The following is a 24897-nucleotide window of genomic DNA, read 5'->3' on the forward strand; positions in this document are numbered from 1 at the left end:
GGAAGACAGAATAATAATGGAAGTTAATCAAGAGAGAAAAAAATTTATACAAAATGAGAATAGATTTAGGGAACTCAGAGACTCCATCAGGCATAATAACATTTACATTATAAGGATTCCAGAAGAAGAAAACGGAGTAAAGGGGACAGAAAATTTATTTGAAAAAATATTAGCTAAAAACTTCCCAAATCTGGGGCGCCTGGGTGGCGCAGTCGGTTAAGCGGCCGACTTCAGCCAGGTCACGATCTCACGGACCATGAGTTCGAGCCCCGCGTCAGGCTCTGGGCTGATGGCTCAGAGCCTGGAGCCTGTTTCCGATTCTGTGTCTCCCTCTCTCTCTGCCCCTCCCCCGTTCATGCTTTGTCTCTCTCTGTCCCAAAAATAAATAAACGTTGAAAAAACAAACAAACAAAAAAATTTAAAACAAAAAAACAAACAAAAAAAAAAACTTCCCAAATCTGGGGAAGGAAACAGATATCCAGATCCAGAAGGCACAGAGATCCCCCAACAAAATTAACCCAGGAAGGTCCACACCAAGACACGTAGTAATTAGAATGGCAAAAAGTAGTGATAAAGAGAAAAATTTTAAAGCAGCAAGAGAAAAGAAGATAATTATATACAAGGGGAAACTCCCTAAGGCTATCAGCAGATTTTTCAGTAGAAACTTTGCAGGCCGGAATGGAGTGGCATGATATATTCAGGGTGCTGAAAGGAACAATCTGTAGCCAAGAATACTTTATCCAGCAAGGCTATCATTCAGAATAGAAAGAGAGATAAAGAGTTTTTCAGGCAAGCAAAATCTAAGAGTTATTTACCACTAAACAAGCCCTACAAGAAATATTAAAGGGAACTCTTTGAGCAGGAAGGAAAGACTAAGAGTAAGAAAAGTAGGACACACAAAAGCAGTAAAGATAAGTGTATCTGTAAAAATCAGTTAATGGATTCACAAAATAAAAGGATGTAAAATATGATACCATATACCTAAAACGAAGAGGAATAAAGAATGTGTTCAAACTTAAGCGACCATCAACATAATATATACAGAAGATGTTATATACAAACCTAATGGTAACCACAAATCAAAACCCAGTTACTAGATAAGCAAAAGATAAAGAGAAAGGAATCTAAGTTATATCACTAAAGAAAACCAACAAACCATGAAAGAGAGCAAGAGAAGAAAGGATCAGAGAAAAACTACAAAAACAACCACAAAACAAGTAAAAAGGCAAGTAACATATCTGTCAGTACTTACTTTGAATGTAAATGGACTAAATGCTCCAAGCAAAAGACATAGGGTGACAAAATGGATTAAAAAATAAAACAAAACAAGACACATGGGGCACCTGGGAGTCTCAGTCTGTTAATCTTCGGACTCTAGATTTTGGCTCAGGTCATGATCTCACAGTTCATGAGGTTGAACCCTGCATTGGGCTCCATGCTGACAGCATGGAGCCTGCTTGGAATTCTCTGTCTCCTCCTGTCTCTGTGCCTGTCCTGTTCATGCTTTCTCTTTCTCAAAATAAATTAAAAAAAAAAAATTGTCTCTATCCTGCCTACAAGAGACTCATTTCAGACCAAAAGAAACCTGCAGATTGAAAGTGAGGGAATGCAGAAACATTTATCATGCAACTGAATGTGAAAAGAAAGCTGGGGTAGCAATGTACTTATGTCAGACAAAATAGATGTTAAAACAAAGACTATAACGAGACAAAGAAGGACACTATATAATCATTAAGGGGAGAATCCAATAAGAAAATGTAACAATTATAAATATGCATCCAACACGGGAGCACCCAAATACATAAAACAGTTAATAACAAATATAAAGGAACTAATGAATAGTAATACAATAATAGTAGGGGGCTTGAACACCTTACTTACATCAATGGACAGATCATCTAAACAAAATCAAAGAAACGGTGGCTTTGAATGACACACTGGACCAGATGGATTTAACAGATATAATCAGAACATTCTGTCTATCCTAAAACAGCCCAATATATATTCTTTTCAAATGTACATGGCACATCCTCAAGAATAGCACATATTAGGCCACAAAACAAGTCTCAAGTTCAAAAAGATCAAAGTCATACCATGCATCTTTTATGACCACAACACTGTGAAACTAGAAATAAACCACAAGAAAAAAATCTGGGAAGAGCACAAATGCATGGAGGTTAAATAACATACTACTAAACAATGAATTGGTCAACCAAGAAATCAAAGATGGAGGGAAATGAAAATTGCTCCCTCAAAAAGCAAGAAAAATCTCAAATAAATAACCTAACCTTACATCTAAAGGAGCTAGGAAAATAACAAACAAAACCCCAAACCAGCAGAAGGAAGGAAATAATAAAGATTAGAGCAGATATAAATAATATAGAAACTTAAAAAATAATATAACAGATCAGTTACACCAGGGGCTGGCTCTTTGAAAAGATCACCAAAATTGATAAACCTCTGATCCAGGCTCATTTAAAAAAAAATAAAAAGAGGACTCAAAGTCACAAGTGAAAGAGGAGAAATAACAACCAACAGTACAGAAACTCAATTTTAAGAGAATATTTTGAAAAACTATATGCCAACAAATTGGACAACCTAGAGAAATTAGTAAATTCCTAAAAACATATCACCTCCCAAAACTGAAGCAGGGAAGAGATAGGAAATTTGAACAAAGTGATTACCAGCAATGAAAATTGTATCAGTAATCAAAAAACTCCCAACAAACAAAATCAGATAAAGATATCACAAAAAGAACTATAGGCCAATATATCTCTGATGAAGATAGATGCAGAGATCCTCAACAAAATATTAGCAAATCAAATCCAACAGTACATTAAAACCGTCATCATTATCAAGTGGGATTTATTGCTGGGATGCAAGGATGGTTCAGTATTTGCAAATCAATCAACATGATACATCACATCAATAAGAGAAAGGATAAGAATGATATGATCATTTCAATAAGTTCAGAAAAAGCATTCAATAAAGTACAACATCATTCATGATAAAAACCGCCAACAAGGCAGGTTTAGAGGGAACATACCTCAACATAATAAAGGCCACATATGAAAAACCCACAGCTAACATCATACTCAGTGGGGAAAAACAGAGCTTTCCCTCTAAGGTCAGGAGTAAGACAAGGATGTCTACTCTCACCACTTTTATTCAACATAGTACTGGAAATCCTAGCAACAGCAATCAGACAAAAAGAAATAAAAGACATCCATATTGGTTAAGGAAGAAGTAAAACTTCCACTATTTGCAGATGACATGATACTCTATAGAGAAGCCAAAAAACTCCACCAAAAAAGTACTAAAGCTGATAAATGAATTCAGTAAAGTTGCAGGATATAAAAACAATGTACAGAAATCTGTTGCATTTCTATGTACTAATAATGAAGCAGCAGAATAAGAAATTAATAAAACAATCCAATTTGCCATTGCACCAAAAATAAAATAGCTAGGAATAAACTTATCCAAAGAGGTGAAATTCTTAATATTCTGAAAACCATAAAACAAGGATGAAAGAAATTGAATACGACGCAAAGAAATGAAAAGACATTCCATACTCACTGATTGAAAGAACAAATAATGTCAAGATATCTATACTACCCAAAGGAATCCACAGATTTAATCCAATTGCTAACAACATACCAACAGCATTTTTCACAGAACTAGAACAAGCAATCCTAAAATTTGTGTGGAACCACAAAAGATCCCAAATAGCCAAAGCAATCTTAGAAACAAAACTGAAGGTATTTTAGACTTCAGGTTGTATTGCAAGCTGTAGTAATCAAAAACAGTATGGCCCTGGCACAAATAAACACACAGATCAATGGAATGGAATGAGAAGCCCAGAAATAAACCCACAATGATACGGTCAGTTGATCAACAAAGGAAGCAGGAATTCACAATGGGAAAAAGGTAGTCTCTTCATCAAATGGTGTTGGGAGAACTAAACTGCTACATGCAGAAGAAGGAAACTGGATGACTTTATCACTCTACACACAAAAATAAACTCGAGATGGATTAAAGACCTAGATGTGAGACCTGAAACTATAAAAATCCTAGAAGAGCACAGTCAGTAATGTCTCTGACTTTGGTCCTTGCAACATTTTTCTAGATATGTCTCCTGAGGCATGGGAAACAAAAGCAAAAATAAACTATTGGGACTACATAAAGATAAAAATCTTCTGCACAGCAAAGGAAACAACCAACAAAACTAAATGACAACCTGCTGAATTGGAGAAGATATTTGCACATGACATATTCAAGAAACAATATCCAAAATATATAAAGAACTTATACAGCCCAATACCAAAAGGATAATCCAATTAAATGGGCAGGAGACATGAACAGACATTTCTTCAAAGAAGACCTGCAGATGGCCAACAGACACATGATACAACGCTCCCTATCATTTATCATCAGGGAAATGCAAATCACAACTTCACTGCTCTATTACCTCACACGTGTCAGAATAGCTAAAATCAAAAATTCAAGAAATAACCAGTGTTGGCAAGGATGTGTAGAAAAAGGAACCCTTGGGGCGCCTGGGTGGCGCAGTCGGTTAAGCATCCGACTTCAGCCAGGTCACGATCTCGAGGTCCGTGAGTTCGAACCCCACGTCAGGCTCTGGGCTGATGGCTCAGAGCCTGGAGCCTGTTTCCGATTCTGTGTCTCCCTCTCTCTCTGCCCCTCCCCCGTTCATGCTCTGTCTCTCTCTGTCCCAAAAATAAATAAACGTTGAAAAAAAAATTAAAAAAAAAAAAAGAAAAAGGAACCCTTGTACACTGTTGGTGGGAATCCAAACTGGTGCAGCCACTGTGGAAGACAATATGTAGGTTCCTCAAAAAGTTAAAAATAGAAGCACCCTACAATCCATTAAATGCACTACTGCGTATTTACTCAAAGAGTACAAAACCACTACTTTGAAGGGATACATGCACCCCATGTTTATTTATGCATCGTTTATAATAGCCAAACTATGGAAGCAGCCCAAGTGTCCATTGATAGAAGAATGGATAAAGAAGATGTGATTCATACATATGAATGTGTGTGTATGTAATGGAATATTTTTCAACCATATAAAAAGAATGAAATCTTGCCATTTGCAACAACATTAATGGACATAGAGAATATAATGCTAAGTGAAGTAAGCCAGTTAGAGAAAGACAAATACCAAAGGATTTCATTCATATGTGGAATTTAAGAAACAAAACAAATGAACAATGGAGAAAAAAATAAACCAAAAGCAAACTCTTAACTAGAAAGAACAGATTACCAGAGGGGAGGTGGGTAGGGGAATGGGTGAAATAGGTGTAGAGGATTAGGAGTGCACTTGATGAACACAGTAATGTATGGAATTGGTGTATGGTCTGTGTTATACAGCTGAAACTAACATAGCATTGTATGTTAACAACACTGGAATTTAAGGGAAAAAATGTGAAGGATTTTCTGGGGGATTTCAAAGTCCCTTTCTAGTTCGAACTTCAATGCATCTTATCTTTTAAAAAAAATATATGCAGTCACCCCTAACCTGTGTTTGTATTTAGAGTTTCAGAAAAGTAAAGTGACAGCATAAAACGTAGAATTCATATTTTGTGCGAAATGTCCAGTTGTAAAATCAAATTGCAATGCTTCAAGAATTTAACTGGAAAGTATAGATGCTCAACAATTTAAACCTTATTTAAAATGCTAAGAATGCCCTTTAATTTTCCCTCACTACACTAGTTAAGTAATAGTTAATTTAGATACATTTTCTCAGTGAACCCTCAGAATAATCGTGTGGAATTTTCTTTATAGAGTCATAGAAAGTAGAACTCAGCTTAAGCAGACTAACACTTATATATGACTAGATCATATATTTGAAAAACTATGATCAGCTGTGAAAAGCTGGATAGACCTGGGTTCAAATCCTTGTTCTGAAACTTAATGGCAATGTTCTCTTGGGGAAGTTACTTAATTTCTCCTAAGCCTCTTCTATACATGAGGATAATAAAAATAATGCCATATAAGATTATGATAATTTAAAGAACTATATTATGTAAACTACCTAATGCTATAACCTGGACCATGGATGCATGATAAATATTAACTCTTATTTAATGACTTGTCCCAGATCACCCAGCTTGTAAATCAGTGCATTTCTTATGATGTGATAAGTTCCAAGTAAAAATCCCTAAATTAAAAGTAACTTAAAGATTAGAACATTTGTAAAGTCAAGTAACAAAATAATACAGATCCCACCAATTTTCATGGTTACTTAAATGGTCATTTGGGTAACAGTGAAGTTCTCAGTTGGCTTTTCTGGAATCCTTTTAGCTGACCTTTGATGGTTACAAGATGTCTTCTTTAGTTCTATATGTCACATACTTGCATATTAGTTCCCAAAAGTAGGAAAAGGGCCTGGGGGTTTTTTTGTGGGGTTTTTTTTTTTTTTTTTGCATGTCTATTTTAAAAATCAAGAGCACTTTCCCAGAAATAACGCAGACTTTTCTCACATTGTATTGGCTACATTTGGGTTCTTTGTCCCTCCTAAGCATAGTGGAATGGGATTAATCTGATTGGTTCAAACTAATCAAAATCTATCATTGGGTCAAAAGATAGGATGTACTTTCCTGAAATATGGGACTACATAGAACATGAGCACATGGACAGGAAATGCTTTGGGTAGTTGTTTTAGATCTATTGAAGTGTCACAAATAATTCTGAATATTATTGGAAAATTCAAACATTTGCCAAATACTATTGTTAATATGATAGCACATAGACTACAAAAAGAAAATTACTTCTGGAATTGCACTAATCAGGATAGATTATACATAATGTGCTTGCATTAAAATAAATGCTTTATCTTTTCTTTACATGCCTCCCATATATATTAAAAGTTACATCCTATTACAGTGCATTCCACAAGACTCTTAAGTTGCCTGCTTATATATTGAATTTTATTTCTGTGACTATCCCATTTCTTAGGAATGGAAAAATGTCTTTACTATAGAGATTTTTGCTTGCAATTAGATCTTGTTTTATATATGAAAAATGGAATGATCTGACTACAATTAAGAAAAATTACAAAATATTTAAAATATTTTTAAAGTAGGCACATAATTTTAACTTGATGCAGTAATCAAGAATTTACTATGTAGATTTTCCTACAAGATAATATGTTTACCTCCAGTGGGGTTGTTTAATAAATAATATGGGCATAGTCCAACTTCACACTAGGGATAAACTCTTATTATCAGTTTTTTCATTCTTTTTAAAAATTCAGTATTTATTTATTTGAGAGACCAAAGTTTATACAATAGGTACATTGCTTTGTGTTGTATAAATGACTAAATGAGTATGCTGTGAGTAGAATCATATGTAGAGAATTCATTTGTGAACTGAAATGGTCAGATGGATCTTGACAAAAGGCAGAGATCCTTCAAATTGTTTAGTCCAATAAGGTTAACACATTATTAAGGAGGCTTAAAAAAGCACTACACATATGAATGTGTAACCTTACTTGTGGACTGGTGGTATTTAGTATCTAGCAGAGTTGTATCAAAAATGAATTTAAGAAACTGGTGGTGACTAATAGTACCATTGTAGTTTAGAGAAATAAATTAGATTTTGCAATTGTATTCTTTATGAACTGTATATTGCTGTATATTATACATTTATATACATAGTACTATGTTTATATACATAACATCATAGATCATGTGTTTATGGATAATGTAAGAGGTTCCCAAGGTTAATTTTTACTATTCAGAATTTTAGCTTTACTGACTAACTGTAGAACCCAGTCTCTGAATAAGTTGGGAAACTTCTGAATAGATGTGGATGTTTGCCCCTTTTTTTGTGGTACTGGTCTTTTACCCTTTAAGTGAGCCTATACTTTGTATGTATATGTATGTAGAGAGTTATACTAGTATAAAAATTTGTGGTTTTATTCAGGCAACTCGGTGTAACTGCCACCAAAAATTTAAAGAGGAAAAATGCACATATGCTGAAAAATATACTCAAACACCCTGGAGAAGAATTCCTGTAAGTAACATATGCCCTTAACCTCTTCTCATGTCATTTATTCTTTTGATGTTTGTTCCACTCTTTTTTACTCTAATCTAATAATTTTGAATCTGCCATGGCTGTATTTTTTTTTTTTTTTAGGTAAGTTGAGTTTTCTTGTCTCTTAGGTGTTTATGTGCTTTCTAAAGCTTCTCTGTGTGTCTTATATAATGAATGTGCATTTAATTGCTTTTCCATTCTTCACACTATAGCCCGTTTTATTTGAGTGTCTAGTCTCCTCATTGCATGTATTTATGAGAGTAGTGTTTCCTCATGCCCTAAAAGAAATAGAAATCCAAAAAATGTAATCTTCCCTCTTTAGCAGCATATAGCTCTTTGAAAATATATGATGTAGCATTTTATTTTGTTGTTGAAACTTTTTAAATATATTCTATCATTATAATTACTTAAATGTTGAGGTTATTAAGAAGTATAAATTTATTAAGATGCAGATTTGTAGGCATAGTTAGGGAATGGTTTCTTCTGAACAGTAGAAAGTAACCACGTGTTCCGTGCTTCTTGTTTTTCAAAATATATTTAGTCTAAAATATACTGACCATAATTTAATCTGAGTTCTAAAACTCAGTTCAGGGTATGCCTGTGCCAGAGAATCATCACATGGCCATCTAGTCATCATGATCCTGTTGTAGGGTGCCAGCTAATAAATATATTTTTGTTAAGGGAATGCCTTAGAAAGCCACCTTTGACGCTTCTTTTGCCTTACTTTAGCAGTGGAATCCTATTAACAAATGAACAAGGAACCATAGTGGTTAATATGATCAATAGTCCAATTTTTAAAGTTTAGCTATGGCTTTAAAGCTTACAAGATGCTTTTTTCCATTTCATCTAACGAGTAATTTTGTGTGTGTGCTGTATATAAGGTATGATGCTAATAATTAGTTTATTCAACAAAAATGTGAGCCTCTCTTATCTCAGTTATTAGGCTCTTGCAGTAGAAGTAGGGAATTGGGGAAAGAAATACACAGACAAATAAGGATTCCTTCCTCCATTAGCAAGTGCTTATTAAAGGAACTGGTGATATGATATAAAGTGTAGTGAGTTCTGTAAGGTTCCAAAGATTGGGAAAGACCAGTTGGAAGAATCAAGGAGCTTGGTGAAGAAGGCCAAGGTTGTAGTGGAAATCATAGAAAGTAAAAGATGCCAGTAGGCAGAGATGATATCATATTTCTTTAACGTCAAAGGGTGTGGAACCTTACCTGATGGAGGAAATTGGAAAATAAGATTATGCCTCTTGCTTCTAGATGGAGATTTGGGCTTTCCAGGTTTCTCCAGTTTCCTCACAGATATTTGTGCTTTCTGACACTGTTACTAAGAAGTTTGGTGATTTCAATAAGTGTAAGAAGTTCCATTTTCTCATCCTCATGGGAGTCTTTATACAACCTCTGTCTTTTTTGACCTTACTGTTCTGAAAACTGGCTATTAATCAGACAAAAGTAAATGGTGCAAAACAGTCCCAAGACATTGCTGAGTTAGTTATACTGTAATTTTGGGTGAAATGAAGGTCAGTTTTCTAGCATAGCACTCCTAACAAACTTAGGCTTCCTTGTCATCTGTTATTATAGGAATCACCTGGCTTAACACTTTTGTCTTATAGTTATCTAGTTAACAAAAATCAGGGAGATTAAATCACATATTAAAGTTTCCATAATTAAATGGTGGCTGAGATACTACTCTAACTTTAAGCTACTGACTGCTAGTTCAAGGTTCCTTCCCCCAAAGGCCTTGAAGGATTGAGAGAGGTTTTGCAGATTGAATGGGAGAAATATCCTTGACAAAAGGAACAGTACAAGTAAAGGTGATGAGGTAGGAAGATACATTTAGGCAGTAGTTAAGTACATGATTTTGGCTACAACACAGTTTTATTTATTTTAAGGAAATAGTTGAAGTTGGTGTTAAAGCCCATTTGAAAATAGAATTCAAATTTTTATCCAGGAATTACTGGAAAAGTAATTTTACTGAGTAGTATTTAGTTAAATACGTAGTTACATATATTTATTTACTTAGTTAAATAATAATTATTAGTTATTAACATTAAATATTGTATTTGTTCTCTGATTTTTCTTTTCCTTTTGGACTTAGGATTCATTTGAAATAAATTCTTTTAGAAACCATTTATTATAATAATAAAGATTTTCTTTTCTCTTCTAAAAGTTACACTTGATTCTACGTGTTCTTTTTTTAGAAGGAACCCAACATATTTAAACAAGATGTTGATGATGGGGAGGTACAATGGGATTCTTCTTTGGCAACAATGAGTTTGTTAGGTAGTGATTTGGGGGTATCAAAACATGTTATATTTAAAAATCTCCAAGGTAACATTTTTTTGATCTGGCTAAGCTTATGGAAGATTGCAAGTTATAGTCTGAGTCCTTGGTTCTTCACCATTCTGTGAATATCTTGGGAAATTTGAATATGCTTCTTGACACTGTCTGAGTTAGTTGAGGATCTGAAGCAGAATCTACTTCGGAGATTTGTGCGGGATATGTAAGCATGTCCTCTGAACATTTCCTGGTATCAGAGGAAGAAATCTGGTTGTAGTAGAAAGCAGAGAAGGATGGTAGAGAAGAGAGAGATACTGTGTATAATACAGCCATTTATGAAGTGGAAAGAAACATGAAAAGAAATAGACACTTTGGGAAGAAATGAAAGAAAATAAAGAAGATGGATTTTAGAAATAGGGAGGGGAAGAAAGAGGGAAAAAGAGATAAGAATGAGCTGTACCAGAAGATGGTACCTTCAAAGGAGAGCGGATAAGTCTGCTTTTGCTGAAATATTCTCATCTGAGGGACAAAATACCCAGATAAAGTGGTGAAACGGGTAATGTGGAAAGAACAACAATGTGGAAGGTATCTAATCACTTACACAAAAGTAGTTGAAGACTAGAAATACTAGTAAAATAGTGATTATGTTAGAAACCAAGATTAATTTTAAATCCCTAAACTTGACAAAAGTTTATTTTTAAAGATAGTAGGACATTATTGTATACAAGTATATTCTTATGAATAGCATTATCTTGGGTTGTTCCTATCATAACTATTTACAAAATAGAAAAGATAAAATTGGAGATCTTTATCACAGACCCATCACAAAAGTCATGTCAACCGTTTATAATTTTCAAAGGAAAAGTAGTTTGTCTAGTTCCTAGCAGCGTGATATATGTAACTATTAGAGAACTCCACTCCCTCCCTTTTTTTTCTTGCTTGGGAGAGAAGATGAAAAATTAAATGAAAGGAACATTACAACCTAAAGGTTTGTCTAAAGAGGACACTCTCCTAAGTCCTTTTTCTTTTACGCTATGCCTTCCTGATTTGGGAGTGGGCAGCATAATTATTAGTTAATTTTTATGTGAGAATAATGACCTGATTTTATACTTTGGTATGCCATTTTCTCCCAATTGGGTAAGTGTTATATTATTACTCCTATATATTTCTGAAGGGAATTAAAGGATTTGTTTCTTTGTAGAGTTCTTTTATTTATTTATATTCACTAATTGCTTATATATAACGTATGCCACTAGAAGTATTTTAAGTGAAATATACATATACTTTGGTGTTTAAACAAATAATTAGAGGCGCCTGGGTGGCTCATTCGGTTGAGCGTCTGACTTCGGCTCAGGTCATGATCTCGCGGTCCGTGAGTTCGAGCCCCGCGTCAGGCTCTGGGCTGACAGCTCAGAGCCTGGAGCCTGTTTCAGATTCTGTGTCTCCCTCTCTCTGACCCTCCCCCATTCATGCTGTCTCTCTCTCTGTCTCAAAAATAAATAAACATTAAAAAAATTTTTAAATAATTACAATGTGATCATATAACTATTTTTAAATTGTTAATGTGAGTCATTTTTAGATATTGACCATTGAATATGGCCTGTGTTCCAGTGACCCAAATGCTAACAGGAGCCACCTGTATAGCTGAGACATCACATTCTAGCTGCATGTATTTATGGCAACACAATAAGAATTCTATTATGTGTATCTTTACACTGATTTTTAAACAGTTACACTATAACTTTCGTGGACACATCTGAAACCATTAACTGAAAAATAGAATTGTTTTTCAAGGCTAAGAACAAATTAAATATGACTATCTTAGCAACTGAGTGACTTATCTAGTTGTAAATTTAAGGGTATCTAAATCTGTGCCCTCCAGTACCAAATGCCAGAATTATAAAAGGAAGTTTTAAAACTTTGTTTAAAGTATCCACTGATAGAAGCAAAGTTTACCTATACTATAGTTAAAAAAACAAATGATACCACCAAAGTTTTCTACTACTGGGATCCATTTCATTTGTGTGATACAGAATTTTAATTTACTGACTTGTACATCAAGGGTGTAGGCAGGACATAAAGAGACTTTGCTCTTAGAAATTTAATGATAACAATTAGTGAGAAATGGATGATCCTATTAGGTTTCTCGAAGCAAATGATCAGGGCATCTGGGTGGCTTAGTCAGCTTAGCATCTGATCCCAGCATCATGGGATCGAGCCCCACATTAGGCTCCACACTGAGTGTGGAGCCTGCTGAAGATTCTCTCTCTTTGGTCTTCTCTGCCCCTTTCTCCTTCTGTCTCTCTGTCTCTCTGTCTCTCTGTCTCTCTCTCTCTCAAAAAACAAAAAAAAAAGCATCTTGATCAAATCAGTCTTTCAGATGAAATTAATCAGGAGAAATTAGCTAGAGATGTAGATTAAGAGCATAGGGGGGACTTGAGTGTATGGACACAAATCTTTACTGATAAAGCTTTATCTACTAGGAAAGCTCACTGTTGCAGTGCCAAGTGCTACAAATCCTTTGGGAGCCAGTAAGTTTCCTAAGGAAGTTTCCTAAGCTCTCCCAGAAGAGGGAGAAATAAGCAAACTAATCATGAATCAGGAAAAGTTTTATCTCCTCATTGCTAAGATAAAAATCCCCCACACTCTTAACTTCAGGTGGAAAGTCTTGTGTGTTCTCACCTCTGCATTAAGAAAAAGCTGTTTGAAGGGAGAGCTACAAGTGTTCTGACAGAATTGGCTCACAGTTCCTTGCCTTATCCCACACAGAGTTCACACAAATGGTTCTGTTTTTTAAGTTTATCTATTTATTTGAGGAGAGAGAGAGAGAGCAAAGGAAGGGACGGAGGGTGAGGAGAGGATCCCAAGCAGGCTTCCTGCTGTCAGTGAGCTAGACATGGGGCTCAATCTCACCAACGGTGAGATCATGATCTGAGCCAAAATCAAGAGTCGGACGTCCAACCAACTGAGCCACTCATGCGGCCCTCACACAAATGTTTTTATGTGAAGACTTGGTCTCAGTAGGCTTTATCTTGAGAAAAATGAAGTTGCCTCTAAAACCCTGAGTTCAGACACTTCTGTTTTTCAGGTTTTTTTTTTCCTTATTTTGTCTTTGTTTCTGTTTTTTTTATGTCCCACCAATTTTAAAGTGTAATTAGAATATCATGCATATTATTAAACTATTTGTCAGATATCCCAGGCATGTTTTTCTATAAGTAGATTTTATTTTTCCCTTTGGATTGAATATATTCATATGCATACCTACTGCTCTTAGTTTTTATACACAACCATTGTGGTTTCTCTAGCAGAAAGCATCTCATATCTACCATTTCATCTTAAAAGTCATCAGAAGATTTAAAGTAGATTTCGATGAGCAAAAGGTACTTTCTTGGTTAGAGCTTAGGGAACTTCATGACTTCATGGCATCAACTAAGACAGAATTAGGCACTTGCTGCCTTCTAGATTAGTGCCCCAGTAGAAATATACTGTGACCCACATTTGTAAATGTCCTAGTATCCAAATTAGAGTGAAAACGGAACAAGCAGATTTAATTTTTTTAAGTTTATTTATTTATTTTGAGAGAGAGAGAGAGCACACACATGAGAGGCGTGAGGGGAAGGGCAGAGAGAGGAGAGAGAGACAATCTCAAGCAGACTCCACACTGCCACAGGGACGCTATCAATGCGGGGTTCAATCTCACAAAACTGTGAGATCATGACCTGAGCTGATATCCAGAGTCATACACCTAACCAACTGAGCCACCCAGGCCCCCTGTGGAATTAATTTTAATAAAACATTTTATTAACCCAAGAGTACTATTTGAGCATGAAAGCAATATAAAGAAGATATTGAGATATTTTACATTCTGATTTTTTATTTTTTACTGGTACTAAGTCTTTGACATTTGGGGGGTATTTTGCATTTAGAGTACATTTCCTTTCAGACCAGCCATAATTCAGTTCTGTGTGGAGGTCATTGGATTAGGCTTTAAACCTGAACTAAGTAGCAGGAATTGACCAAATAAATAAATAAATAAATAAATAAATAGTACATTCCTTCAGCTTTTAAACCATAGAGCCATTTATTCATTCATTCAGTGAACTTTGATTAGTTTGTTCTATATTTCAGTCCCAGTGTGCTAAGGGTTTTGGATGCTAAATCAAAGACATTGCCTGATTCTTAGTTTATGATATTCATGAGCAGATAGCAAAGGACACCTGAGAGGACAGGAGAATGAGGCTCTTCTTCCTGGACCAGAGGATAGTGGACATGTGTTCCAGATTTGGGGACTAGACCTTCTGGCTTTCAACTCCATCATACAATTTCCATGACTAACGGCAGACTTCAGTTCAGGAGTGTAGTGTGTTCCAGCACTCACTGCTGGAACAGCTCCATGCATTTGGGAACTTGCTTTGCTTCTGCTGTCTTTTTGCTGAAGATCAGGTCTCTCACCCTTTCCTTACATCTTATAAATCCTAAATCTTCTAAGTTTCTAAGTTAGGTTCTTCTCTACAAGTTCTCTTTTGTTGTGGAAACACTACTAATAGATATAGAATCATGGGGAGCCAGTGCCTACTCTTAGTGCTGCTGCTTAGTGTTGCTCAGATATCTGTTGTTTCTGAAGTTGCCTGATCTCAAGGTTTAGTTAGTCGTGTATTTATTTTATAGCTAATTCAGTTGTTTATTGTTAAAAGGAGTACATAGTCTTTCTTATTTTCATACTCAGGGAAATTACCTTTATAGAGATGAGAATATCTTTAAACATGTTTTCTTTCTCTCCCTACCAATGTAATCAGCATTTTAAATAGTTTTCCTCTGTATTACTCTAAAGTGCATTATGGTTTCATTCTTCTCTTTTTTTTTACTTTTTATTTTAAATACTCACAGATTATAAAAAGTTACAAAAATAGTACAGAAAGATCCCTTGTATGGTTCACCCATTATCCCACAATGGTTACACTTTATGTAGTTACAATACAATATCAAACCCAGGAAACTGACATTAGTATTTTTGTAGTTCTATGCCATTTTATTACTGCTTAGATTCCAGCAACAACCACCATATTTAAGATACAGAATTATTGTGCCACTATGAAGTTTTGCCTTGTGTGCTACCTTTTAAGAGTCAGGACCATTCCCTTCCTCTACCATTCCTAACTCCTGGCAGCCACTATCTGTTTTTCCATACCTTTAATTTGGTGATTTCAAGAATTTTATGTAAGTGATATTATATAGTGTGTGACGTTTTGAGATTGGCTTTTTAAAAAATTTTCTAAAATATTATTTTATTTTTTGAGAGACAGAGCACGAGTAGGGGAGGGGCAGAGAAAGGGGGAAACACAGAATTCAAAGCAGACTTCAGGCTCTGAGCTGTCAGCACAGAGCCTGATGCGGGGCTTGAACCCATGAAGATCATGAACTCAGCCAAAGTCAGACGCTCAACCAGCTGAGCCACCCAGGCACCCTGAGACTGACTTTTTTTACTCAGCATAAGGAAATTCATCCAAGAAGTTGTGTCTATCAGTAATTTGCTCCTTTTTATTGCCAAGTAGTATTCCATGATATGGATGTTCTATAGTTTGTTTAACCACTTTATCTATTGAAAGACATCTTGATCATTTCCAGTTTTGGGCTATTACAAATAAAGCTGCTGCGAGTATTTGTGTAGAGGAAATTTTCATTTCTCTGGGATAAATGCCCAGAGTGTGCATTCTGGGTCATATGGTAATTCTGTATTAAGTTCTCAAAGAAACTCCCAAACTGCTTATCAGAACAACTGCTGGAACAGATTCTCATCAACATTGTATGAGAGATACAGTTTCTCTGCATATTTTTTTAAATTTACCTATTTTTGAGAGAGAGACAGTACGAGTGGGGGAGGGGCAGAGAAAGGAAGAGAGAGAATCCCAAGCAGGCTCTGCACTGTCTGTGCAGAGCCCAACATGGGGCTTGAACTCACGAAACTGTGGGATCATGACCTGAGCCAAAATCAAGAGTCAGACACTTAACTGTCAGCCTCCCAGGTGCCCCTGGTTTCTCTACATCTTTATTAGTATTTAGCAGTGTTATTTTTTTAATTTTAGCCATTCTGCTAAGTGTCTAGTGATATATCAGTGTGGTTTTAATTTCTATTTCCATAATGGCTAATGGCGCTAATGTCTTTTGTGTATTTAACTTGCCATTTTCTTCTTGAAATACATCTTCATGTCTTCCCATCTTGTAACTCGATTTTTAATTTTTTTAATGTTGAATTTTGAGAGTTCTTGATATATTATCCATGTCCTTACATAAGAGTAAAGTATGTGGTTTGCAAGAATTTTCCCCTTATTGGGGAAATCTTCCTCACAGAGTAATTCAAGAGTAAAATATCTTAATTTTGATGAAGTCCAATTTATGAATATTTTTTGTCTTTCATGGATTGTGCTTTTTGTGTTATGCCTAAATGTTTCACCAAGGCCAAGACGTTGAAAAGTTTGTTTCCATCGAAGATGTTTATACTTCTACATTCTGCATTTGAATCTGTGATCCATCTTGACTTAATTTTTATGTAAGATATGAGGTTTAGGTCAAGGTTCATTATTTTCCTTCCAGTATCCAGTTGCTTTGTACCATTTATTAAAAAAGACTATACTTTCTATGGGGCACCTGGGTGGCTCAGTCAGTTAAGCATCCAACTCTTGATCTCAGCTCAAGTCTTGATCTTGGGGTCCTGAGTTTGAACTTGCATTGAGCTCTGCACTGGGTATGAAGCCTACCTAAAATAAATAAGTACATTCATACATATATACGTACATACATGCATACAACCCTTTCTCTGTTGAATTACTTTTGTGTTTTTGTCAAAAATCCGTCAACTATATACTTGTGGGGATCTGCTTCTGATTTCTCTGTTCCATTTATCTATGTATCTACCCCTCCACCAATACCTCACTGTTTTGATTGCTGTAACTATATAAAAAGTCTTGAGTGATTCCTCCTACTTTTTCTTTTTCATAATCGTTTATATATTCTAATTTATTTGCTTTTCCACATAATTTTAGAATTAGCGTGTGTTTATCTACAAAAATTCTTGCCAGGATTTTGACAGAAAATGTGTTATACTTAAATATAATTTTGGAGTTAACATCTTTAATATATGTTGATTCTTCCCATCCATGAATAAGGTATAGCTCTCCATTAATTTAAATCATTTTTTATTTCTTTAACCAACATTTTCTAGTTTTTAGAATACAAGTTCTTCATATGCTTAGATTTATTATGTATTTCATCAATTTGAGTTATTGTAAATGGCATTGTCTTTTAAATTTAAGTTTTATGTGTTCATTGCTGGTATTTAGAAATACAATTGATTTTTGTATATGGATCTTATATCCTATGAACTTATTAAACCCACAAGTTCTGGGAGTTTTTCCTGTAGATCTGGATTTTCTACATGGACTATCCTGTCATCTGCAAATATGAACAGTGTTTTTACTTTTTGATCTATATATCTTTTCTTTGCTTGCATTATGCCACTGGTTAGAACTTCCAGTAGTAAGTTGAATAAGAATTATGAAGGTGGGCATTCTTGCCATGTTCCTGATTTACGGGGAAAAGCATTCAGTCTTTCACCGTTAAATGAATGTTAGCTATAGATATTTGAAAGATGCTAGTTGAGGAACTTCCTTTCTATTCTTCGTTTGTTGAGAGTTTTCATCATGAATGTGTGTTGATTTTGCTAAATGCTTTTGCTATACTAATATATACGAACATATGTTTTGTTTTGTTTTGTTTTGTTTTTTTGCTTTAGCCTACTGATTGCATTCATTGTTTTTGAATCAGTCTTGTGGACCTAAACCCCATTTAGTCATGGTATATAATTCTTTTATGTATTTCTGAATTATTCACTGGTATTAAGGATTGTTTACGTTTGTATTTGTGAGGAGTAATTGTTGTTTTGGGGTGGGGGTGTACTATCTTTGTCTGGCTTTGTTTTAGGGTAATTCTAGCCTCATAAATGAGTGGGAAAGTATTTTTTCCTCTAGTTCTGTTTTCTGGAAGAGATTGTGTAGAATTGGTATTAATTGTTTAAACACTTGGTGGAATTCTCCAGTGAACCACCTAGGCCTGGAGATTTCTTTTGCGGGGGGCAGGGTTTAAGTTTATTTATTATTTATTTTGAGAGAGAGAGAGAGAAAGAGCATGAGCTGGGAAGGGGCAGAAAGAGAGGGAGAGAGAGAATCCCAAGCAGGCTCGATATCACAAGCTGTCAGATCATGACCTAAGGTGAGATCAAGAGTCGAACAAACGCTCAACTGACTGAGCCACCCAGGTGTCCCTGGGGGAGTTTTTTAATTGTTATAGACCTATTCAAGTGATTTCTTTCAACTCAGATGAGTTTTCATAGTTTGTGGTTTTGATGAATTCATCCATATCTTCTTTTGTCAAATTTATGACTATAAAGTTGTTTATAGTATTGTCTTGCCGTCTTTTTAATGGCTGGAGGATCTGTATTGATACCCTGTTTCATTCCTAATTTTGCTAATTTAAGTCTTCTCTTTGATATTCTTTATCATTTGCAGTGATCTGTCAATTTTGTTGAACTTTTCAAAGAACCAACTTTTTATCTCTTTGATTACCTCTGTTTTTCTGTGTTCAGTTTCAGTAGTTTCTGCTCTTCATTGTATCCTTCTTTCTACTCATTTTTTTCTTTTTTTTTTTTTAACGTGTATTTATTTTTGAGACAGAGAGAGACAGAGCATGAACGGGGGAGGGGCAGAAAGAGAGGGAAACACAGAATCTGAAGCAGGCTCCAGGTTCTGAGCCATTAGCCCAGAGCCCCACGCGGGGCTCGAACTCATGGACCGCGAGATTGTGACCTGAGCTGAAGTCGGATGCTTAACCGACTGAGCCACCCAGGCGCCCCCTTCTTTCTACTCATTTTTGGTTTATTTTGGGTTTTTTTCCCCCAAGTTTCTTAAGGTGCAGTTCAGCTTGTTGATTTGTGGGTTTTTTTTTTTTCTCTTTTCTGTCACTACTTTAGCTGTGTTCCACAACTTTCAGTATGTGTTTCTTTTGTATTCAGTGTGTGTGCATGTGCGCACGCATGTGTGTTTAATTTCCTTTGAGATTTATTTAATCCATGAATTGTTGAGTAACCAAGTGTTCGGAAATTTTTCTGTCATTTTTCTGTTTTGGATTTCTAATTTGATTCCATGGTGGTCAAAAACACATTCTGGAGGCGCCTGGGTGGCTCAATCAGTTAAGCATCTGACTCTTGATTTCAGCTCAGGTCACGATCCCAGGGTGGTGGGATTGAGCCCCACGTTGGGCTCCATGCTGAGCATGGAGCCTGCTTAGGATTCTCTCCTCCCTCTCTTTCTGCCCCTTCTCCATTTTTTTCTCTCTCAGTCTCTCTCTCTCTGTCTCTCTGAAAATGAGTATATAAACTTTAAAAAACAAAGAACTTCATTCCTTTAAAACACACACACATTCTGTGTGGGACACCTGGGTTGATCAGTCAGTTAAGCATCTGACTCTTGATTTCAGCTCAGGTCATGATCTCATGGTTCATGGGTTCGAGCTCCATGACAGGTTCTGTGCTGGCACTGATAGCACGGAGCCTGCTTGAGATTCACTCTCTTTCTCTGCTCCTCCTCCACTCACTTTCATGCTCTTTCTCTCTAAATAAATATATTAGTAAACTTTTTTTTTAAATGTCCCCTTTATATTAAAACACCTTTTGTGCAGTTTTTCTTTTAGTTGTTGTGGTTTGTTTTATCGCCTAGACTGGTAAAGGTGGTAAGTGATCTATGGACTCTTAAAAAGAATGCATATTTTGCTGTTGCTGGATGGAGTATTCTATAAACATTGGTTAGATCCTGATTGTTGATGATGTCCTTGAGTCCTCGGTATCACTGTTGATTTTATTGTCTAGTTGTGTTATCAATTATTAAGAGAGGGGTGTTAGATTCTCCAGCTGTAATTGTGGATTTGGCCGTTCAGTTCTGTCAGTTTTTGTTTCGTGTGTTACACAGTTCTGTAGTTTGGCGCATATACATTTAGGATCACTATGTCTTTTTGGTAGATTGACCCTTTTATCATTTTATAAGGTAATTTTTTATGCCTGGAAGTTTTCTCTGAATCTTCCTTTATTTGATATGAATATAGCCACTCTTGCTTTTTCTGTGAACATCTCTTAATGAAGCTATGATTGACACCAAGGAAAGTAAGAAAGCTATTATTACTCTCAAGATGCTTATATTTGATAGAAGAATAATAAAAATATTCAAATCAATATAATGAAAAGCAGAGGAAAAATTCCCTGAGACAAGTACCACCAAATGATGTGGGTGTTTATAAATAAGAGTGATCATAGTTAATTTAGGTAGAATCCGGAAAAGCTTCTAGAGAATGGGTTTGAAATGGGCTTGGAAGGCTGGATAGGAATTGGGCAGATGGAGGTGGAAAACTAGAAAAGTGAAGTAAGTAAAATGAGTAATATTTTTTGCCTTTCTAGTCATAAACTCAAATGACAGCTGTTCAGTTTATTAAATGGGTGCCCCTTGGCAGTAGCAGGCAGAGCTATTTATGTGTTTATTTCACAAGGTTGTCTCTCTTTCCCTCTCATGCTCAAACCTGTCCCACAGATGATGGTTTGTTTCTCTTGGGTGAGTGAAGATGGGTGTCATCAGTTTTATTTCTAAGATTCTTAGGTGCTTGTAATATGCATTCAGGCCTAATATTATAGCTTCATCTCTAGGTAAATACAGTAACTTCATTTAATACAGTTTAAATCCATAAACAGTTATTAAGAGCCTGCTGTGTGCCAGGTAAAGAAGGTAGGACATTTAACATCCTTTAAAACTCCTGCCAGGTTTGGGGTGCCGGGGTGGCTCAGTCAGTTAAGCTTCTGACTTGGGCTCTGTTCATGATCTCATGGTCCATGGATCAAGCCCCTCATGGGGCACTGTACTGTCATAACAGCTAAGAGCCTGGAGCTTACTTTGGATTCTGTGTCTCCCTCTCTCTGTGCCTTTCCCTGGCTCATGCTGTGTCTGTCTGTCTCTCTCTCAAAAAATAAAGAAACATTAAAAAATTAAAAACAAAAAACCAAAAAACTCCTGTCAGATTTTTATGTATCATGACAGATACTTACACTGAAAGTATTTCAAAGAAATAATGAATTATCATGAGAGACCATTTGATACAAAGTTGTTTCAAATGCCATATATGTAGAATTATACAATTAAAGGATAAAAATGACTGGAGTAGGGATTAGGACAGGTATGTGAGTAACTGATAAGAACTAAAAGTGAGAAGTTTCTTAGAGATAAACTATTCTGTCTTAGTCTGCTTGGGAAGCTATAACAGAATACCATAGATTGGGTGGCTTATAAACAATAGAAATCCATCTCCCATGGATTTGGGGGCTGAGAGGCCGAGGATCAAAGACACTGGCAGATTCAGTTTCTGGTGAGGGCCTTCATAATAGACAGTCATCTCATCATGTCTTCTCATGGTAGATGGGATTAGGGAGCTTTCTGTGTTGTTGTTGCTGCTGCTGTTGTTTTTTTTAATAAGGGCACTAATTCCATTCATGAGGGTTCCACCCCCATGCCTTAATCACCTCCCAAAGTCGCTACCTCCAAATACCGTCACACTGGGAAAATACATCTCACCATCAAATTTTGGGGGAACACAAATAATTCATTCTATAGCACATTCCAGTCTTTCATCTTACAAATGATGAAACTGAGGCTCAGAAGAATCAGTGACTTTTTCAAGGTTGCAGGACTTATGGAAGATCGAAAGAAAAGCACAGTTCCCCTGGCTCCCAGTTAGTACTATATTCACAGAACTCCAGAGAGAATTTATTTCTTTGAAAAGGAATCCCTGACTGCTAGTTTAGCTTATGTACAAAATCCCTATCTGAAAGTGTCTTTACCCAGAGCAGTGGCTGGCCTTGGTGATACTCATAGGAAAAGTGCATGTCCCTTCTTGGTTGAGGACTTGTTTTGTGTAAAGGTTTTGAACCAAAACATTTCTGAAACAGCAAAATAGAATTGTATCAGGTAATATTTTTGGAGAGCACTGGGGATCATCACCCTATTAAATATTTTGTAAGCTATTTTTGCAAACATCTATGGCCAAGTTAGTGGAGAAAAGATAATTTCAAAAGGTAGGATCTTATTTAACTAGGATATTCTAAAGATCATTAATTCCATGTGGTTCCTTGGAGCTGTTTTTCCTCTTCATTAACATAGAAAGTGGATCATTTTGTTTTTGTTTTATATGAGCAGTGTAGCTACGATTACTCTTAAATTTAAAGGAATACCTGATTATATTGAACTGGGCCAAGAAATATTGATAAACAAGTGGGAAAAAAATTTATTTGGACTAGTGTTTATGAAAACTGTAAACACCAATAAACTATGTTAGTAATCTTCTAATAAATTATTTCTCTGTCCAATTAATTGGTCTAAAAATTATGCATACTTTCTTTTGCAAATTGAACTGGGTATAATGATTTACAGCTCATTTTCCTTGATGATTTGTTAGTGTTTTAATAATTTTATTTGTGGATGTATTTCAGTTGGTGAGGAGGCCAGGAACAGACCTGAGACCCAATTTTGTCCTATTTGTGGGACATTGAATAAATTTTTTCTTGCTTGATGACCCAAGTGAGGAGACTGAAGTAAATGCCATTGCAGGTGTATTCCAATTCTGATAATCTGTTATTAAGTAAATCTAAGAAGCCATAAATTATTCATTTTAAAAAGCATACCTGCACTCTAGAAAACAATATGGAGGTTCCTGAAAAAATTAAAAATAGAACTACCCTACAACCCAGCAATTGCACTACTAGGTATTTATCCAAGGAATACAGGTATGCTATTTTGAAGGGACACATGCACCCCCATGTTTATAGCAGCACTATCAACAATAGCCAAAGTACGGAAAGAGCCCAAATGTCCATCGATGGATGAATGGATAAAGAAGATATGGTGTATATATATATATATATACACACACAATGGAGTATTACTAGGCAATCAAAAAGAATGAAATCTTGCCATTTGTAACTATGTGGATGGAACTAGAGGGTATTATGCTAAGCGAAATTAGTCAGAGAAAGACAAATATCATATGACTTCACTTATATGAGGACTTTAAGATGGAAAACAGATGAACATAAGGGAAGGGGAGCAAAAATAATATAAAAACAGGGAGGGGGACAAAACAGAAGAGACTCTTAAATATGGAGAACAAACAGAGGGTTGCTGGAGGGGTTGTGGGAGGGGGGGATGGGCTAAATGGGTAAGGGGCTTCAAGGAATCCTCTCCTGAAATCATTGTTGCACTATATGATAACTAACTGGAATGTAAATTAAAAAAAATAAATTAAAAAAAAAAAAGCATGCATGTTTAACCTGTGGCCTGTATGTCACATTCTTGACAGTACTCACTCTCAAAACATTCACAGTCTTTTTAATGCTATGTTGGTTCTGCTATCTTCAACCAGTGTTCTTTATTTTACCTGTTAATCTTCTGAAAACCTATGATTTAAAAAGAAGTAAACATTTTTGGTATGATAGTTTTTTTTGCTGCCTGATTTATATAATTGATGCAATTTCTGTGTTTAATACTTAAAAGTGTATCTCCCCTTTTAAATGCTTTCAAATTTTGCAAAAGACTGGAATCTGCTGTTGTAAAAAAAGCTATAATGATAAATGTAATGTATACCAGGAAGAATATATATTTTTTATTTCTTATGTGTTAACTATAAATATTAGGGGAAAATAATTTTTTAATATATGAAAAATACCTAATTTTCTATTATGATGTATTTTAATCATTTGAACTACCTATATTTAAAAAAATGAAATCTGTCTTCTTATTAACACTATTGTTATTTTTTTTTTTAAAGTATGACTTTGGTTTCTCTATTTTTCGGTTCCCTTTTTTATTATACCTCCCCACCCCATCTCTCTCTGCACAGGGTGGGTATTCTGCTCCCTCCTTCTCTCCTTGGCAGGGCTCCTTCCAGGGGATCCCACGGACTGTTCCGCCGCACCGCAGACAGAGTGAGTCTGTGTCTCTCACTCCTATCCTGCTCTGGCTTCCCCTTCATGGTATTGCCCTTCTGCATGACCTATCCCTTCCCCAGCACCCTCTCTCCTGTCCAGAGTGACCTGCAGGCATGTGCTAAATCAGCACTCCCTGGGCTCTCTTCTCTTAATTAACTCTTCCTTTGACTGCATGTGAATAGACATCTACTTAGAGCCTTAGGAAAACTACCTGAAGTTAATTTCATTCTAATACTGTTTAAACCTATTGCCAGTGACCCAGACCTGCTGACATGCATCTGCCTTTAATGTATTTTCTTTTTTAGTGACCTTGAGATATATGAATAACAATTTTTTTAATCTAGTTATGTTAAAAAAAAAAAGTACACAGTTCCTACAGTGATATGGCCAGATGCATACTATTGAGGGAGCAGGCTTTACTAGACCATTGCACATTTCTTTAAATATTTCCTAATCAAAAAACTTTGATTGCATTTCACTGTCATC

The 24897-nt window shown here is 35.6% G+C and overlaps 1 protein-coding gene across 9 annotated transcripts in view; it reads left to right on the plus strand.

Moving 5' to 3' along the window:
• Nucleotides 1–24897, plus strand: part of CCSER2 (coiled-coil serine rich protein 2) — a 201533-nt gene that overhangs the window by 159679 nt on the left and 16957 nt on the right. For 5 of the 9 annotated variants that reach the window (XM_043596754.1, XM_043596759.1, XM_043596763.1 and 2 more), the window contains one exon: nucleotides 7951–8040. In XM_043596754.1, coding sequence (XP_043452689.1) covers nucleotides 7951–8040 — 90 coding nt within the window. Of the gene's footprint in view, nucleotides 1–7950; nucleotides 8041–24323; nucleotides 24457–24897 lie in introns of all 9 variants that reach the window. The other 4 variants (XM_043596755.1, XM_043596756.1, XM_043596757.1 and 1 more) reach the window with 2 other exon arrangements.

Source organism: Prionailurus bengalensis, chromosome D2 (genome assembly GCF_016509475.1).
Source record: "Prionailurus bengalensis isolate Pbe53 chromosome D2, Fcat_Pben_1.1_paternal_pri, whole genome shotgun sequence".
Taxonomy (NCBI): domain Eukaryota; kingdom Metazoa; phylum Chordata; class Mammalia; order Carnivora; family Felidae; genus Prionailurus; species Prionailurus bengalensis.